The sequence below is a fragment of the Gymnoscopelus braueri genome, assembly GCF_963280865.1.
Source record: "Gymnoscopelus braueri genome assembly, chromosome: 10".
NCBI classification, from domain to species: domain Eukaryota; kingdom Metazoa; phylum Chordata; class Actinopteri; order Myctophiformes; family Myctophidae; genus Gymnoscopelus; species Gymnoscopelus braueri.
Genome location: NC_137611.1, coordinates 19,585,584 through 19,605,628, shown reverse-complemented (window position 1 = coordinate 19,605,628; position 20,045 = coordinate 19,585,584). Strand labels below are relative to the sequence as shown.

At 41.0% G+C, this 20,045-nt stretch overlaps 2 protein-coding genes across 2 annotated transcripts; both read right to left on the bottom strand.

Annotated features, from left to right (window-relative positions):
- Positions 1-582: 582 nt before the first annotated feature.
- casp8 (caspase 8, apoptosis-related cysteine peptidase) lies at positions 583-7,957 on the bottom strand. The gene is made up of 11 exons (XM_080441248.1): positions 7,832-7,957; positions 7,032-7,222; positions 6,483-6,588; positions 5,841-5,964; positions 5,683-5,759; positions 5,490-5,556; positions 4,907-4,974; positions 3,620-3,728; positions 3,349-3,476; positions 2,874-3,259; positions 583-1,836 (listed from the first exon to the last, which is right to left on the bottom strand). Exons 1-11 carry the CDS (start codon positions 7,937-7,939, stop codon positions 1,707-1,709), a joined length of 1,494 nt encoding a protein of 497 aa, XP_080297374.1. The 5' UTR covers positions 7,940-7,957; the 3' UTR covers positions 583-1,706.
- Positions 7,958-9,937: 1,980 nt separating this feature from the next.
- catip (ciliogenesis associated TTC17 interacting protein) lies at positions 9,938-14,317 on the bottom strand (the record flags this gene model as incomplete). The annotated part of the gene is made up of 9 exons (XM_080439763.1): positions 9,938-10,126; positions 10,226-10,314; positions 10,642-10,718; positions 11,093-11,217; positions 11,588-11,755; positions 12,354-12,440; positions 12,582-12,637; positions 13,558-13,743; positions 14,206-14,317. The coding sequence occupies 9 exons, from the start codon at positions 14,315-14,317 to the stop codon at positions 9,938-9,940; spliced, it is 1,089 nt and encodes a 362-aa protein (XP_080295889.1).
- Positions 14,318-20,045: the final 5,728 nt, after the last annotated feature.

The following is a 20,045-nucleotide window of genomic DNA, read 5'->3' as shown; positions in this document are numbered from 1 at the left end:
AAACTTATTACACTGCAATAAAGGCAATCCAAAATGTTCCTGTATATTATGACATTCTTATGAAAAATACTGGTTACACCAATTGATACAACCTATATAGATTGTGTCAATTGTTCACTTGACAATGTTGCTTCTGCAGTCGAATTCTGTGTCACGGTCAAATTAACTTGGTGTTTTATTTCATTTCACCTGACAATTGATCAGGATAAAAACGTAATAAATTGTGAGTGTGTGTGGGGGTGGGGAGGGGGGTAATTATGTGTGCCAAATAACGAATTAGTAGGAAACCTGTACAATGTTTCTCAAATCGGGTTACTACAGGGGGTACATGAGAGGAAGTGGAAAATGGAATAAAATATATAAAACATATTTAATGACAGTGTTCAGTGACAATGGCAAGATGAAGCTAAAACATCTTATTGTAAAGGCATGTACAGGTTTGTTAAAATGTACAATTGCAATAATGTTGGTAAGTTGGTTTCATGTAATTTGAAGACATTTGCACCATTTCTACACTGAAAATTACAGAATGCGCCTTAAAATGTCAAATGGGCGAGCATGCGTGCGTGTGTGAATTGCTGTTATTGAAGGGGAGAAATAAGTTTCCAAACTTTTTTTGAGGAGTTTATTAATACAATTTAACAGTTTCAACTGAACACTTCCAGTCTTTGTGAAAAGGCCTGTCCCTGAAATCTCATCACAGTGTGGGTTTGATCACTCTGGGTTAGATCGCTAATACCTGAAGTCAAGACAAACCCCCTCATTAACATATGGTTGAAAAAATACAGAAATAAATAATTATTGCGAAATAAACAAAACAAATAAGGAAAGATATGAATACAAATATAAGTGTTTGTCACACATAAATACTTGTATTTATGTCTATTTCTGTGCATATTTCTTTCTTTTCAAATTAACCTGCACTTTTATTTCTGCATTTATTTCTTTATTCTACTTTACTCTGGCCTTATACACCACATTAACTACAGGACTTCTGACACCATTTTGTGTTATTAAATAACATACGCATGAGTCCAACTTTAACGTCTGGATACTATTTATTTAACTCTGCAACAATCACACAACGGTGTGTCCAAACATTGCACAGAACTGGAATATGGGTGCCAAAGGTAAAGCGTTGATACGCTGACCATTTAACAAAATACTGTCTCACTTAGGCTATAAATTATATCAGATCCAACATTTGACACTTAAGTAACCAACTTGTGACATTATAATGTGATTCAAATGTTTGTTGTTTTTCATTATGTATTTTATATGCTGTTTTCAAGGCGTCCTTGAAAAAGAGGGCTTCCCTGAATAAATAAAGGAAAAAGAAAGAACTCAACCAGGAGTGTGTGACAGAGATAATGGACAGCACATATCTCCATTAACAGCAATTGATAGCCTACATTTCCTGGAACTTTGGACATGACAGCAGTGTGGAGCCCAGTTGAATCTGCCAATAGGCCTTTACATACACGCTTTGTGTCTGTGCACATACATGTTTGTTTGTATGATGGAGGGGGAGAGCGAGAGATAAAGAGTGATCTCCCATGTCTAGCGATCACATCTAAATTTGGATTGCGTTTGCTTTTTCTTTGTATCATAAGATAGTAAGACCCACTTCAAAAACAAAACAAATATGAAGAATTTACCAGAAAAGTTATTAAGTCAACTGTAAATCCAAAGATTCGCTTGTTGTCTCAGATTAACTTGAGGATGATTTTCTTGGTGAGGGTGTATTTGGGTTCTGGCATTTGTTTGTAGTTCAGAAACTGTCCTTTGCTGACCTCCCGGTTCACGTGTGTCAGGACACTAAGAATGTCCTCGCCACTGTCAGGAAAAAGTAGAATAGAACATTACAGTGGGAAAATACTACTGAATTCCAGTTTAGACAATATGATGTTCTTATCATGACATTTATATACAACGTTATATTGCGAGGAGGACATGAAAATCAGTCACAACACTTCCCCGTGCATTCTGTGTGAGAGCTCGCTGTCAATGGGGAAAAGGACTCTTCCAACGCAAGCTCTCAGCACCCGAAGTGGGGATGTGCATAAATAATTTTTTAATACTCTATTCTGAAAAATGTATAATCAAACATTTGCCCATTTTATAGTAGATTTCTGAATTCTGTAACGCTCGCTAGCTTAACCAGAATGAAACAACGACTGCAAGAGGTTGAAAGAGAAGGCACTTACACTGTGACAGTGCATATATTTTGTAGGTCACAACCGCATGGTTTTCACATCGTAATAAGGAAGAATCCAGCCTTTCTTCTGTTTTCTTACCACCAGCATCAAGACAGGTTCAGTACAAATGTAACTGCCTGTAGATACAAGGTGAACTTCTAAATAAGACCTGTTGATTAATACTATGTGAAACTTGTAATACACAATTAGTAAACACAGGTCTTGAAATCCACCTACTGAAAGTCAAAAATCTCCAACGCAAGCTCTGGGCACACAGAACGCATGGGGAACTGTCGTGTCATATTTCACATGTCCTCCTCACATCAACATGAATTACGAAAAACATCAACAAAGTTTCCCTGTAAGACAATTCAGTTTGTGTTTGTGAATGAATCAGCAATATTCTGTCCCCTTTCAGATGTCATGTAGTTGTGAAGTATGCAATCTTTTCAACTCTATGTTCACTTTTGAAACACTACATCCACCTTGAATCAACATCACTGGTTTGAGATAATAAGCTAACGGTACTCTCCTCGCAATGGCTTATTTTGTAAAAAAAAAAAGCAGTGTTCTACGTAGAGATGAGCATGAGCATTAATTAATTAGTGACCTAAAGACCTGCGAAGACAAGCCATAATACATCAGCACTAATAATTGATGAAACCTCCTTCTCACCTGGCTGCTGCTTTTTCAAGTTGTATGCACAGCTCCTGGATGTAGATGGAACCTTTTTTAACATTCCGGAAGGATTTACATTCCTCTACGGTCGCCATGCCCATCAGGAAGTCCGCGTCCCATGGAACCGACTCGGCCAAGACCGGACCTGCGTCTTCCTCTAAGCTGCTCCGTCTGTCAGCCTCTTTATCCCTTCGCGTGTGCGGCATCGCTCCTTTCTGATAATCGCTCCCCTGGCACGCCTGAATGAAGAACATTTTGGGCTTCCCCGCCAAGGTGGGGGAACGCCCGCTTGTGAAGGGCCGCGTCAAATCACGGAGAAGCACCTTCTCGCCATCGGAACCGAACACGCATCTCATCTCCCCATGAGACAGCACACACACCACCTAAGGCCAGACGCAGAATGGCTCATTACTGTTCAGAACATGCACAGTGAAAGACTGACGCCTCTTTGGAGATGTAGAACACCACGTACCAAAGCATCCGCCATCATGAAATTTTGTCTTCCTAGCTCTTCCAGCACATCATGTATGCCCTTTCTTGACTTGTTGCTGTGTACCGTCACCTCAAAGCCCAGCCTGGAGAACACCGTACTCAGAGCCCCTGTGTGATACAATATGATAGACAAATTCATAGAGAGATAATGTTATACATCATCAAGGCACAAATCATAGATGACTTTCAGTATCTATTAACCCATACCCCAAACACAAATTTGATCAGATCACCAAAACAGGTATACATACTCTCATCTTCCATTGTTCCTGGTCGGTTTCTCAGGTCGCACCCAGAAAATATCTCGTTGTTGATGATCACACATGGCCCACGTGGATTATGAGTCATTGCGTAATCGGTCTGCAGGATCCATGCATACCCACACACAAAATTCATTTTAAGACAAATGTAATATTACAAATGTCATATTACAGTATATAACTTTAAAAAAGGGAGCTCAGAGCAGAGCATTGTCGGCAGGGGCAGAGCTTTGGGTGCAAGCAACTCAAATAATAAATCCATATCCACCATGATATATTCTATTAAATAACTTGAGCAGAGTAATATAAGAGTAAAAATTGAATCCTTATTTTCCATTATGCAATTGGACAATAGTGCTGATACATGTAAGAAGAACAGCAATATGTAACCAAAATATGTGTCAACACAAAGTTAGACCAACTGTTATTTGGGGGGGAAGGTCATTCCACAGAAAATGATCTAGGCTGCTTGGAGCATTGGACCAGGATGCTGTAGGGAAGGGAGAGACAGATGTCCTGTGTTTGCTGATCCAAGTGTGCGGTAAGGGGTGTATTGGTGTATCATGTCCTGAAGGTAAGGGGTGCCATGCCATTGATTGCAATGCCAACACTGATCTGTTGTTGCTGTTTTTACAGGCATAATACTCTAGATTTATTTTTCTCTTTAGGCCTAGCATCATTATACTGTACGCCTATATTTAAAAATTAAAATTGTACTATTTCCGATACCATCAGGGCTGGTTATATGATTTGAGTTGCACCTATATGCTGGAAAGTTAGGCTCTGACCCTGGTACTGCTGAAAGAGTGTTCAGCTTGTGCACTGCTCTTAACATAAAAAAGACCAAAATGTAAAGTAGTTGGTAGTTGCTCATAACATCTATTGAACATATTCTTTTTTTTTCTTCATTATTTGATCATTATTTGATAATCATACCGTATTCTACTGGAATGTCTAGATTGTTGGTCATTTGTGCCTGGCAACCACTGAAGCTCAACTTATGACTGTGGGTAATTTACCTAGCCTGGTTCCAGACGAATCTGCCATTGCAAAAAAAATTGCCCATGGCAGATTAGGTCTGGCCCCTCAATAGAGATTGGATTTCTCTCACTCCGAAGTTGTGAGGGACCAATCAGGGTCCAGTATGCAAATATGGGGCGGGTTTATCACCTGAGGCATTTTTTTTTTGCCCCTCGGAAATGCAGGTTTCACACAGAGATTCCAGACTTATATCTCTACGCAGTGATATTAGTCTGGCCATAACAGGCTAATATTTACCTGAGTACGAAGTGAGGCAGGCTCTGTGTTTGGCTGAGAGTCAAGACAAAGACTCTGTCCTCCTTGACCTACAAACAAGAATACATATCAGTTCAATTGGCATGTTGTTCAGTGCACATGTGATCATACTGATGGTGAGTATTTCTGACCAAGTACCTGTAGCCATCAAGTGTCCCGCAACTAATAGTGGATAACATTACTATATACTCAAAAGGGTCAACAGTGACACCATGTGGTCAGAGGGAGGCAATAGCTTTATGTGGTTTTGTAGGCCTCTTCATTATCTTTTAGGCTTTGAAGAGACAGGCTTGTAGGAGTTGTATTGTGAGACCAATTACTGTACATGTTTCATGTGTCTGGCACTTATCTTAAACTGTGACTGTGTCTGATGCATAATGGACTGAACCATAAGAAAGGCCTTCAAGTACGTGTGCATGAATAAAGCTGCACCAAAAATAGCAGATCAACAAGCTCACAACGCTTCGCTGTGAGCTTGTAGATCTGCTCTTTTTGGTCCACGACACCGACAAACAACTAAATATAAATCAGCGAGTCATTGAGTAAGATAGAGGGAGAAACTTACTGCTGGGCAGAGATTCTGATATAGATAGACCCTGTAATGATGTTTGAGCACTGAAGTTGCCAGCTCTCTGAGGAAAAACACAAGCTCAATCCCATTGGTCACTGACAAGAGGGTTTATTACAGGGATAAGATCAGTTGAATATACACACTACATACAAGTTTTGCACAAGACACTGACATTCGCATTCATTACCTGATTGTCCATGCTAATATGGGGATGCTGGCGGCTGATTGGGTGAACTGAGGGTCGTTGCTGTGGTACAGTGGTGCCTGCAAATAAAGATAATGCATTTTTCTGCAATTCAACATTGATGACATGTGTTTGTGTGAGAGTGAGTATGTTTGTTTTACCTTCTCTGTGTATTATTTTAGCCAGTTGGCTATCACACTGCTCTAGTATTGTTTTGAGCGTGTCCATGTTCTCCTTAGATAGCAAACCTTTCTCCTCCATTTCAGCCATCACGTCCAGTGCGGTCTGAAAGAGAGACGGACTGCTTTTATTTTGGTTTATGTGAACATGTGTCCATGAGCACATACGCAACACCCCACAGCACATTTTGACACTCGAGGAATTATTCATTATGAGTGTGTGTCTGTGTTTGTACTATATATATATTCGTTGAGACACACATATAGGTATTTGCGGGTGTGGCCATTGTCTTGGATGTGCAACAACACATATCAGCGTTATGCTTGTGAGACAGATCGAACACAAATATTTCTATATTAGAGAAAACTAGAGTTATTGTAGTGCAGGGACCTGCAACAACTATCATCTTATTAAAATGAAGACAGGATGTCAAAATATTAGTTTTTTAGTTCGAGTCCCATTCCCGACGGCCTTGTCTCTCTGCATGTCTCTCCCCCTTTCCTGTCAGCCTACTATCCTGTCAATAAAGGCATAAAAGCCCTAAAATAAATTTTAATAAAAAAAAAATATATATATATATCTGGGGCTCTAATGCATTCAGTGTATCTACGATAAAGACTCACAGTACAAGACTCCAGCTGTCCCCGGCCCAGCTTCTGGCTCAATAGATACTTCATCTTATCCAAATTCTCTTGGGTCATGTCCTCATGTATCTGATACAACATCACCCTGAAAAGAAGAAGAACAGACGCTTTTTTCTTGTGTGTTTGTAAGAAACGCAGTTATGTGGTATTGGAATGTAACTTCATACTTCATATCGTCGCTGTCGGGTGGAAACCTTGTATGTCCAAAAACATAACTTTTCAGGAAATGGAAAAAAGAACCTGTGTGGCAATGGTTATTATCAAGTCACAACTTAAGCTCACGTTAATGCTTTTTATTGGTTAAATATTTAGATAACTTCCAACTAGGCATGCCTATTTTGGGCATGTAATCACAGAAGAACATTTTCACAAGGTGTCGCGATGCAGCGCATTTTGAGCTTGTAGATCGGCCGTTTTTGCTACTTTTGAGCAACAGTGTCGTACGAACACAGGAAAAAAAAACATAAAAATATTAAATATGGAGATACAAGGTTTCTGCCCGACAGCAACAACAGGTTTCTGTAGTACCTGTAGTGTGACAGAGAGGGACTTGCATCTGTTTGTGGGTCAGAACTCGCGTCTGTTCGGCTGCTGTCTGTCTCCAAGAGGTTCAGCAGGTCAACTCGACCAATAGTCTGGAGTAGTTCAGAAAGGAAGTGGTGGTTCTCTAGGAGGTCTTTCTCTTCTAGTCTCTGGAACAACTCCTTTGCATCTTTCACCTGGAAGAAAACAGGGGGGGAAAAGCTAGCTTGGTCAGCGCTCGGGTGGCGCAGTGGTAAAGTATCTGCCCACCACTGGGGAGGTTGTGGGTTCGACTCCACCGCGGTGCATCCGGCTTTGTCGAGCTTCGAGGATTAGAACGAAGGCTCTGCGTCCTCCCGGTGGGCGCTCCTCACTGGCAGATGAGTCAGTAGGACACAACAGCAGTGACAACACAGAAATGTGTGTGGGGAGGAATTAATTAGCATAACGATTACATTGGGGTGAAAAGGGGGTAAAAAGCCAAAGAAAGTTGCTAGCATGGTTCATAACTTGTCCAAAACACAACAATGGCGCAACAAAGAAGCATTTCATTTTAATGTGGTGGTCATGCTGTGGCCTGGACCTTTTGGAATTTTCTCATTTGAGTAAAACATTTACAAAGATCCTGGCCATCAGGGAAGCTGTTTGGAATTATGGAATATCAAATAGCCTACTTAACCTCTAATGTTTATTCAAATAACTATTTTTGAGGCATCTTTAAATTTCCCTATCAGCCATGGCATCTTCCTAATATTTCTGTTTGGTGCTTATGTGGGCTACAGCACAAATGTGGACTGAAAACACACCTTCTCCCTGCGTTTCTTCTTCAGCACGTCACGACATAGGAAGCACAAGGCAGCGACCTCAGAGGAGTCCAACTCCTCATCGATGTGACAAAGAGTCAACAAATTCATCACTCATACACTCTTGTCCTATCAAAGAAATGGGAAATGGGGTTTTTAGGATTAGTTAAGGGAGGTTCAATGGGAGACGTCTGGGGGGACACGTACAAATTCAATAAGGTAAATTAAACCTGGCTGATAATGCTGAGCAGCAGAGATACGAATTTTCCGTTTATCCCCCTAGGAAATTCCCCGGTTGGCGCAGTTGTTGAGGGATATGGGAATACACGTTCATTTAAAAACAAACAAGCAAACAAACTTTTATGTTTAATGACAAACTTTACCTAGCCCTGAAACATGACTGTCATACTAGCTGTAGAATACAACTCTCATAGACGTATTTATGATTCTGACGTTTTCAATCTACGAGAGTTGTAGGGTTCAACGCCCCATGGAGACAGGGACTTTCTGCACTATGCCCCGTAGACACTCCAAACATGTACAAATTGAAAATAAAGGTGCTTAACCCCAGGCCCCACATGTTAACTGTCTCTACGCGGTAGTAGTTTAATGTAATAATCCATATCTTTCAATAAAGAAGTGTTTTAATGCCGTCTGTGGCCGATTCTGTCGGAAGTTCCCAATGGGCGGTAGTGACGGGGCGCATCCGGTGAAACCCGGAATTACACTAAATGTAAACAGGAAGTAAACGAGGGTGAAAAAATGGCGTTCGGCCACAGACGGCATTAAAACACTTCTTTATTGAAAGATATGGATTATTACATTAAACTACTACCGCGTAGAGACAGTTAACATTTGGGGCGTGGGGTTATTTTCAATTTGTACATGTTTGGAGTGTCTACGGGGCATAGTGCAGAAAGTCCCTGTCTCCATGGGGCGTGAACCCTACAACTCTCGTAGATTGAAAACGACAGAATCATAAATACGTCTAAGAGAGTTGTATTCTACAGCTAACTGTCATACCATGAGAGACGAGCGTCATGTGAACCATGGCTAAAACTTTACCCAGAGTTCAGTCAACATTTTAGAGCTCACCTTTTAGTTGAAACGCCTCTTTGTCCGTTTACAGTGCTTGAGAAAGCTTTTCTAGTTTGAATCACACGCTCAAAATGTGTTATAGTTCTAAAGTAAACAGTCCGTCGTTCAACGATCCTTCCTTTATACCACTGTAGCCGTCTGTTACTGTTTTAGTTTCAGTTTGGTTTGAACAGAATTATCATTGGCTTGACAGAGATGCCCCGCCCAATACACATGACACACGCACTCAGGCAGCCAGTCAGCCTCACACTCACAGCACAGCTGTATTTACACTGGAGTGTGTTTGCTCTTTACCGTCTATACGGTTTGCACTTTGCACCCAAGGGTGAAAAGAATTCTACACATGTTGAAGTCTGTTACTTGACTTATACATTACTCATGTAGAGTTAGTGTAAGAAATATTGCTTGTATTTTGAAGACTACCCTTAACCCTTCGCAATCAGTTACTGTGAAAGAATCAAGAACTGAACCATACCAACCAGTCCCCTCTCCAATTAAGCAATGCCCTGAGCCTATTTTCTTAAAAAGAAAGCTTGCTCAACATTGTCTTTATAAGGAGGTTGAAAACAAACTTAAATTGCCTAGAATGTTCTCCTGTTTGTTCATGAAAGTACAGTTACACACTTTTGAATGTAGCCTACATTAAAAGGTAGGCTGCAAGTAGGCCTATGTGGAAGAAGCTGCACAATTACAATAAACCGTACTCATAATTAGTTATTTTCCACCCCTGCTTACATTATTAGCCTACTGCAGGCTGTACAGACAATATCATACTTTGAAGCACCCACACAATGTTGGAAACAACTTTATTCATACCAAAACATTTATGAATGCTACTCAGCTCAAAGGAAGTCTTAGTCTAGCTCCCATTTCCATCTACAGTGTCACTCATGAGTAAATAAATACAAGAGGGAAAATATACTTAAGCGTAAGACCAGTGCTTTTAGGTCATCAAAATCCTAAAACAGAAAAGCCTTTTACAACTTCCAAAATGCACAGTCGGACATATTCTCAGATCAAGGGAGTTTTGAGGTTTTGTCCCAGGGCACGACGGGAAGCAAAGGGGAGGAAGTACTCTCTTGCGAACATAAAGATGTCGTCTGGCTTCTTTAGCAACAGGAGCTGCAGGAAGTCAGCCATGAGGGCACGGAGCTCAGGATGCTCTCTCAGGTAAGAAGCGTGGTCTGCCTTCAGTTCTTCCTGTGACGCAGAAGTACACAGATGTGGAAAGTGAACCTCAGAATCTTTGCATGCTGACTTCTGCTCTCGTCAAACATTACTGCCTAACCTTTTACATACCTTTCTGTCCAGAAACTTGGACCGCATCTGCATGTCCTCCTCCCACACCAGAGGTCTCTTTTCAAAGACCAGTTTCTCTTCCATCAAGTCTAGCACACACAAATGCAAGACACAAAACACACATACACAAAACGTCGCATGTAGGCTATATGTGAATGACAGATTTAATTTACACATAGAAGACATTGTCAGTGTGTTTCAGCTGATGATATTAAACAGATGCATAATGGGAAGTCATTATCATGGCAAATGCTATTGCCACACATCTACTGAAAAGCTGTTTGACATGCAGAGCTCTTGCTTTAAACTTAAAATGTTTCTTTCCACTACTCTGGGTCTTGGCCAATTAACACCTGCTAAATGCTCAGCACGGGAACATCAGCAAAAATACTCTCCATTGAAAAATAATAGGTTACCTGTTGTAAGCTCTGAGGGTGGTAACACAAGCTTCATGGTGACTGGAGATCCTATCTGGACTCTACTGGCCAGATGCCTGATCAGAAAAACATTAGATTGATGAGGAATATCATTAGTGAGTGAAATGCATTACAATGGAATGAACAACAAAACATCACAATATCTCCTTTTGCGTTAAATTAATTAATTAAGACATTATTATTATTATTTACATTTTCCACAATGAGACCATGTACCACTTAATCCCAATATACTTTGTCGTACGACAAATAACAAAAATAGCGGAGCTCACAATGCATTACTAAGCGTTGTGAGCTTGTAGATCAGCTATTTTTGCTATTTTAAATAATATATAAAATACGAAGGCCAGAGTCCCCAAAATAGAAATGCCTGGGAGGTTAAAAGAACTCCACTATTAACTTTGTTTTAACACAAACCCACTGATCGTACCCATCAGGCAGGAAGTAGCAGTGCCATGTGACGGCCATGTCCTCCACAGAGTCAATCTTCCTCTCCAACCCGAACACCTCCACTGTCTCACACCCAGTTTCCAGCTGCTTTAGTCCCAACTCACTCTGAGCCACACACAGACAGACAAACACACACATAATGAGACTAAACTGGCATTGGGTTTCCAGGATGAGACAAAACCAGTGGACATCCAACGCTGGCCTCTGGGATCCCCTAGTACTGCACATTTTCTACCCTAAGTTGTATCTAGGTGGCGGAGCACTGTGCACCTAGATACACCATATACAATTACTATTAAATTAGTTAGCATGTTGGTTGAATTAACTGTGAGGTAGAATAACGATCCTGCAGCAGTAGTAGGGATAGCTATGGGTGGTGGTGACCACTGTAGTAAAATATCCAGAAGGAAATCATAGAATCATAGGGAATTCAGGTCTTAGCATGCATTCATACATAAGGCAAATACATACTTACATAAATTGTGTGGGTGAGGCGTGATTCCTGGTCGAGGGAGAGGAAGGTCATGTTGTCCGGAACCTTCCTCCTCAAAGCAAGGAGCCGCATCAGCAGTAGATTGGCGCCCTCTGTTACCAGTCCTCTTAGAATGGACAATGGATAAGACACGCTCTCTTTTGTCACCTCCTATACACCGGCAAGCACCCATACATATTACTATGGTTATCAGCTGCGATAACATAATCATGTTTGTTACCAGCTGCGACCTTGTGGCTGGTTTTGTTTTTCAGTTAGTATTTATGTCTGTGTGCACAGATTTTGTCACCACAATAGCATCACAACCGTGCAAGATGCAACGAAACTATATGTGTAGTTCAGGGGGGACTGGAAGTAGAGGTAACAGTTACTGGCCAGGTGATATCATTTATAAAACTATGGTTTTCAACTATTTAACAAGTACCTAATTGAAAACAACTTTGGTGACCCCCTCTAAGTAATATTCTACCCTCAGTCTGGAGACTGAAGACAGAGCAACGAAGGTCTCCAGCCAGAACCGAACCAGGGACACTGTGATGGATGATTATTTGATCCATGCACTCGGGTACAACAATCGGGTACCCTGAATTTGTTGCTTTAACTATTTAAGTCCTATTTTATATTTTCAAAATATTCGCATATTTCCCTGGCAACAAATTAGATTAAAACCTTTGTTAAAAGACAGGACAATTTCTGAATCTCAAGTGTTCAGGGAAGTTTGATCTTCTCATGCCATTTTCCCTCTCACCTCTCCTACAGAGGTGACTTTGTCGATCCTCATTTGGCCATTGTGTTGTGACATATGACATCTCCTGTCCAACCTGTGGCCCTCAAGCTGCAACATGGGATTGATTGAGGCTCGTTGAGGACAGGAGCAGAGACATTTTAGATGAGAACAACACATGATAAAAGAACAGATCAAACATCTTGGACTTTTCTGTGTAGCTGGCATATTCAAATAAATTGAATGACTGACCTTGACATACTCGTGGTGATCTTGTTCCAAAGTCTCCAGGTCAGTTGATAGGTAGGCTTGCACATTTGGAAAAAGGAAGAAATATTTGTAGTTACACAAAAAGTGTTTTATTATTATAAACATGCAAAATGGAAAGCATCACCCCCTGCCAGGGCTGCCGACACAGGGGGAACATTGGGTCAGCTGACATGGGCCCTGGGTCAAGGCCCTGTAACCTTTAAATAATCTGCTGGAATAATTTGTCAAAAATACATATTTACATAAAACTTGTTATTTTTTTAATCTACACTTTTCCTTGACATAGTGGACATAGATTAGCCTATTAGGCTGTTTTTCTTGTGCAGTCAAGAAAAGGTTAGTAAAGTTGAAATCATTCATTCCTGTATGCATAACAATATGCTCAAGATGATTATTTTGCTCAATAACATGGGGAGTGGGCATAGGCTATATATAGGCCTATGCCCTAAAACATTTTTGCATATTTATATTTTAAATATTGACTGTGGTGTGATAAAAAAAAATGTACTTAATACCAAAAGTAGAAAGTAGCAACTCATAATGCAGATTGTCCAATTTCACAAGTTTTCAAAATGTATTAAAGGCTTTTGAAAATAGCAGATCTACAAGCTTGCGATGTGTTGTGAGCTTGTAGATCGTCTATTTTCAAATAGCCGAAGTATATATATAGGGTTATATATAAGTGGTTATGTATGTTTTGTAATAATAATCAAAATCAACAAAGTAACTAAAGTTTATAGTAAAAAAGAATAGTAAATAATTGCAGTGGAGTAAAAATAACAATATTTGCCTCTGATATGTAGCCTAGTGGAGTAGAAGTAAAAGTATTGCAAAATACTCCAGTAGGCTAAAGTAAAACATACCTCAAAATTGTACTTAAGTACAGTACTTGAGTACAAGTACTTAGTTACTTTACACCACTGCTACCTGTCCACCCATATCCTCCAACACCCATCACCTGTGATTGATGTTCCACAGGGGGTGCTGTCAATGGCTCCCTGGCTCTGGGCACGCAACAGTAAACAGGGCTTGTGGAACCTGTTGGTGACCTCCACTGTCACAGTGAACTGTCCCAGCTCCCTGCCACCCTCTGACACGGTCGCCAGAGAATCAGAAAACACACACTTTTGCAGCTCAGCGACCTCTACAATGAAGAGAAAGGGACACAGTTGGAAAGAGAGATAGATGGATCATGGGTTACCTCCAGTGGTGGAAAAAAGTACTCAAATGTTTTACTTAAGTAAAAGTATCAATACTGCAATGTAGGCCTAGAAGTTAAAAAAAAGTAACTACAGTAGTAACTAAAGTTTTCAAATAATTGTGGAGTATAAGTACAATATTTGCCTCTGAGATGTAGTGGAGTTAGAAGTAAAAGTACCGAAAATTGGAAATACTCCAGTAAAGTAAAAAATACCTCAAAATTGTACTTAATTACATTACTTGAGTACTTATTTACTTTACACCACTGGTTACCTCTGCTCATGGAAGCAACTGCAAGCAACGCCACCACTGGCCACAGTGAGCTGCTACACAACACATCAGACCGTGCAGATGCAGATCAATCTTTAAACATTTGTGTATATGTGTATTGTGTGGAGCAATTTACCAATATTGGCCAGAAAGCTGATGGCTTCATCAGAAGCGTTCAACACCTCGACTTCGGGGGGCCGCTCTTCCGCTCTTGCAACCTCGTCCTCTTCTTCAAGTGGAACTTCCATCTGTCCTGATTTTTTTTAATTGATTGAATACTTCATTAACAGTTTGCAAAAAAAAAGTCACGCTGGCACAGATTTATACAAATGAATACTAAAATGATAACCCAGATAAGCCCCACCCTCTTGTTTACATGAAGGTTCTGTGTATTCAATTCATCGAGACATTTAAATACAATCAATAATACAATATTATGCATTCAGTCGGCTGCTGACTCGTTGATGCAAACTGATATTGAAGTACCTACTTTTTCTTTATCGTTTTAAGAAAAGCATTGAGGCGTCTTAGGATCGTCTTCTTAGCCTTTACCCGAAAATAAGACGAAATTGTTGCCTTGGAAACCATAAACTTGTAGCCTATCTGCGCAGCCATGTGCGCAGTAGGCAAGTCTACGCACCGATATGTCAGTGGGTTGCTATGGGAACAGCTTAGCAGGTCCAAGTTTATTCCATGTCATCTACTGAAAACCCCTGCAACGAACTACCATTAAGTTTTATTTCCAGAAATCTCAAGGAAAAAATAGCCTAACTGAAAATGCATTTAAGTTTTAAACTAGTGAGGAGGATTATAATGTAGTCCTAAGGTCTACATGAAAAAAAAAAAGTTATAACATGTGGTTGCCTCAAGAGGGCACTTGGGACATGTGTTGAGCTGTGTTCGATCAAGCCAGCTAGTTGGAAACCCTTTCTCTCTGTTGTCTTTCAACTGGAGATACACTTCCCACAACTTCTGTTTAGACACAACATGGACCTTTGTTTCTAACCTTATGCACCTTATGTCTAACCAGGCAAGAATAGGTGTAAAATGGATCTGCATCTACAACATGATACATCTCTACACTACACGTAGGCTACTGTATGTTGGTGGATCCTAGTAGAAACCTGGGTTGGTTTCCCTGACTTCTGGGCTTTTTCTGGAAGATCACAGCTCTGGTCTTTTCCAGATTTATTGTCAGGGCCCAGGTCTGATGTTCAACATTGTGTAGGTGATCCAGTTGCTGTTGTAGTGCTTCCTTCCTAGCCATGGCCAGCAATATTAGATTTTCTGCCAGCAGTATAATGTAATTTGTGTGTCACCAAGCACCATTATGTGTTCTAGGCTCTAGGGAGCTGAAAATGCAAGCCTGTCTCACCCCTCTGCCTAGTTCCCAATTTGTATTTGTTTGTTTGTTTGTTTGTTTGTTTGTTTGTTTGTTTGTTTGTTTGTTTGTTTGTTTGTTTGGTTTTTTTTATTATTTGTACAGGCTACAGTAGGCCTACATTGTTATAATTAAGTTTTGCCTCCCTCATTTCCAATACATTTTAAAATGGCAAATTGAATCACATGCTTTTTATCTCCACAAAATGGAAGGCAGGTGGAGGTTATGTTTTTGTGTGTTTGTTTGTGTCTGTCTGTCTGTCTGTCTGTTTGTGTGTCTGTCTGTAGCTAATCTCGCAAACTTCAAGATTGATCAGTGTCAAATATTGTGTGCAAGCTGCCAGCAGGCTAAGGAACTCAATTCTGGAATATTTTTCAAAAAGGTCAAGGTCAACTATGTTATTTTTGTTAATATAAAGAAAACATCACATGGACGCACCTGGGACGTTGTAATGATTTTATTCTCTAGGTCATTCAAAGTCTGGTCAGATGATGAGAGAAGTTCATAGGAAGACACAAGGTGATGTCTCAGTTATAGCAGCATAGAAGAGGAGCGATCGATCGGGAACACATTGAGTCTCAAACAAGCGTCCAAGTCAACATGTTCTAATTTATTGAAAGACAATTGATTTTTTTTTAATTTTCATATATGTGACAAGCAGTCACATATATACATTGACAGAAGTCGTGTTGGACAGCCCACCGAGGCGGTCTCGTATGGGCGTAGCTATTACACAAATAAATTATGCCTACAGTATATGTGCAAGTGAGTGAAGTGCAAAAGTTCATCAGATGAGATAAGCGAAGACATCGGCAGGGCCCCTTTGCCACATCCTGGATTGTCAGACAGATGTGCTGATGGGAGGAAGTGCTGTGGCTTTCCAGAGACCAGAATTGAGCAACGTCGTCAGGTTTTCACCACGGGAGCAAATGGCCTCCCGCATTTCTGCAAACATGTAAACAGTTCTAGGCTAGCGTTTTACCAAGAAACGTTAGGGTGACAAGGGGACAGGAAATAAGGTTAAGAAGCACTGCACCTCAGCACTTCCATCCAGGACAGGTTGCACCCCTAACATAAAGAAAGCCAATTACTTTTTAATTATGTCAGTGATGTGAAACTGCATACGAGGAGTTAGGTAAAGAAAAGTTAGGTAGAGGAAAGAGCATTGTATATTATTCACAACAGTTGTATCATCAGTGTTGTAGCCTGGGGTCATCAGTGTTTCGGGTCTCGCAACAACATACACCCTCGCCCAGGTGACCCAGCCGGGGTTGATCAAGCCCGGACTTACGTCCCAGTAGCTACCGGTTACATGTCGGCTTTCCGACATGTCGCCTTTCCGACGGTTACTAACCCTATACCTAACCCTAACCCTAACCGCACGCGGAAGCCACGTAGTCGGAGTAGTTGGATGTCGAAATTATGAGCGCAAACCGTAGCTACCCACGGTCAGTCCTCTTAGGGAAAGACAGGGCCACTCAATCCGCTTCTCCGGAACTACTCTGCCGGGACTGGGGGAGGCTCTGGCACGTGGAGGGACTAGGCTCTGTGGGTGGCCTCCTGGCCGGGCTCCTCCTTCGTCTCACCAGGTCCAGGACCTGAGCACTGCACCAGACTCCCCCCAATCCAAACATTTCCTTCAGGCGTGATGGTTTCTTGGGCCGTGGTACTGCAGGCTCCACTTGCGGCTTGCTTGACTGGCCCTCCTAAAGGCCTCACCATGGATTTGTTGGGCTTCTTCCTCACGGAAGACACAGGCTGGGGCGCCAACCCATACCGCTGCCGGGATACCGTCTACATTCCGGCTGTCACCCGTCTCTCCGGTGGTCACCAAACTATTCCTGGTTGTCACGTAGTCTAATTCCTACATGAGCCACTATAAATAGAGTCTCTAACTATAAAGAAAACATCACATGGATGCACCTAATTGATCATCTCAAACCCAACATCAGCTCCAGGATATGGGATGTGTCTACGAGGCTATTATTTTTAACTCTATGAGTGTAACTGTAAGCTGTCCATTTGGCATAAGGGATCTATACTACTATACTATGGATATTCAATTCAGAGAAAGTGACAGGGATGTGTATGAAGATAGAGACCAGTATTTTGCTGTTTTCACAAATATCTTTGTCAATTTAGGGCATTGTGCCAAATTTTTACGTCTGTGACTCCAGTGGTCCCTGTTTTCTCTGCACAGTACATTATGAATAAACCTATGGCACTATATCAGGGTTAAGTTGCATTGAGCACTTTACCCAAGAAAGCCATTGGCTTGTTTCCATTGGGGTCCTTTGTACTCAATTCACAGTGACATTAAATGACAGACAGATATACACTACTATGCAGAACATCATATAAACAGTTTAAAAATAAGAAAAAAACTAAAATATGTACAGTAAACAGTTCAGGGGGGGGGCAGGTTATGACTTTTACAGGTCCTCAGGGATAGAACTAAGCATCTCTTGTGCTGCCTTATTGTACGGTGGCGGTACTTGAGTCTGCTTGGAGGCACTGCCTTAGGTGTAGTGTCATGCAGGATATGCCGGTCATGTTTCTGGGCTTTCCTTGCTAGGGGGAGGGTAGCAGCCTCTCCTCGGAGGCCGGCCGGGGCAATTCCTGCTAGGACTGGCAGGTAGGACACATGCAGGGATGGGCATTAGGCAGCCAGTTATGATCCGGAGAGGATTGCTAATGGCAGCATCAACCTTCTTTATGGGCTTCTACACCATATATTCGAAGTGTCCTGGTGGAGGCTCCCCATGTCGTACCAGCAAGGCGAGAGATCCTTGATGTCAGTTTGGCACTCACTTCTTCTATAAGTGTTGATTGAAGGACAGTGTCCTATCCAAGCGTTCACCAAGGTACTTTGGGGCTTGCTGGAACTCCAGATGCTTGTTGTCAACAGACACATCCAGTTCCCTTTTCGATTCCCTGTTGTTAAGATGGTTGACTGCCGACACTGTATTACCAGTACTGAGCTGTAGGCGCCACCTGCAAAGGTCAGCCAAGATTCCCATATCCTGGTTGAGACCCTCTTCCATCGCCCACCATGTTGGCCAGGTCATTAACGGTGTCACGGTAACTGTGACTGTGTATTTTCTGGATCAGATATGGTGAGGTTTGGTGTGTAGAAGGAAAAATGAGGGGACCCTGGTCAACAAAGTATAGAAGAGGATTTAATTGGGTGTGAATGTAGTAGATTTACTGTAATTTATGGTTCCTGTTTGTTAATAATAGTGTGAAGGGAGTTGCTGTGATCTGTGGTCTGACTCTGACTCTTGCTTGTGTTGAAAGTGGAAGTCTTGCAGTCAATGGTTGAAGATGTTGCAGAATAACTTCCCTAGGTTGCTATTAACATAACAGAAACTGATTGAAACTGCATTTTTAACCTCCATTTTAGAATATTGGTGTTGATTCTTTGGTTCCAATGCTCACAAAGTTAAATATTTTCCAAATAGCATTTCTAAACTGATGGTTTGTATATTTATGTATTTTATTTAAAATGCTATTAGGACCACTGGACACACTTGTTTGCAGGGCTTGGGTTTGAATAACTCCTCTTCAGTAACTGGGGAAATCAAAGGAATTCTGATTCCCTAAAAAAAAAAGAACTGTTACAAATCTTATCTTGGGCCAAATATAGATTTTTCTATATGTTGTCTTTTTCTAATGTAGATTGCTTTTTCAGTGTATTATTTCTTCTTGTATTTTTTATTATTATTATTATTTTCTTTATTCTTTATCATTGCCCTTGTGCTCCTTAACTACAGTACATTATTTTTAATTACTTATTTAAATTTGTAAAATTTCTTCTGAACAAATGCATGTCATCTTTATTTTATGACTGTAAAGCACTTTGAGCTCCATCTCATTTGTATGGGACGTGCTATAAGGTAGACTTTTCTAACAAAGATTGTAATTTTACTATGGTCAGATAAAGGTGTATGGGCACTGAATGCTCTCAGGCATGCTCTCTGTCATACCATAATCTATTCAGTAGATTATGGTATGACAGACCTAGATGGCTTCTGTTTGAGAGCATTTTGTGTCCAAATGTGTCTCCTCAAAGTCAAGCAAAGATAGAGGTACCTCTAAAGCTCCTGTAAGGATTTGTTTTGGGGGAGAAAAATGCTTGATATGTACATTTATTGAACAGAGATGATTTTTCACCCTCTGTTCGACACACAGCTGCAACAGTTGAAACCCAGCTCATCAGGGAGACGAGAGAAGGCAGAGGGGACCTGGCTGTATTATGGCTGGATCTCACCAACGCCTATTATTTATGTATAATATTATTATTATTGTTGTGGTTATTAATTAAGATGCATTTACTATTACAATGAGATGTGCTCAATGTACAAAAAGTCAAATACATACATTACAGTGTCACATACTGGGGGAACCTGACATAGCAGGGTGACTAGTCATGTCTCACAGTTCACTACATGGGTGGGGTCGGAGCAGGGATAGGGTGGGCCAGGGAATGGGCCTTGCCGCTCTCAGTGGACTGAGCTTAAGTCCACATTCAATTCAATTCAATTCAATTCAATTCAATTCAGTCCAATTCAGTGGGGCTTTATTGGCATGGGAAA

What these genes read in the sequence shown, in the direction of transcription:
- casp8 (XM_080441248.1), bottom strand. Translation starts at nt 7,939, where the DNA reads ATGAATTTGTTGACTCTTTGTCACATCGATGAGGAGTTGGACTCCTCT. An exon ending in TCATGATGGCGGATGCTTTG is followed by an intron (nt 3,260 to 3,348) that starts GTACGTGGTGTT and finishes GTCTGGCCTTAG; the next exon opens with GTGGTGTGTGTGCTGTCTCA. An exon ending in CTTGAAAAAGCAGCAGCCAG is followed by an intron (nt 1,837 to 2,873) that starts GTGAGAAGGAGG and finishes TTTTCCTGACAG; the next exon opens with TGGCGAGGACATTCTTAGTG.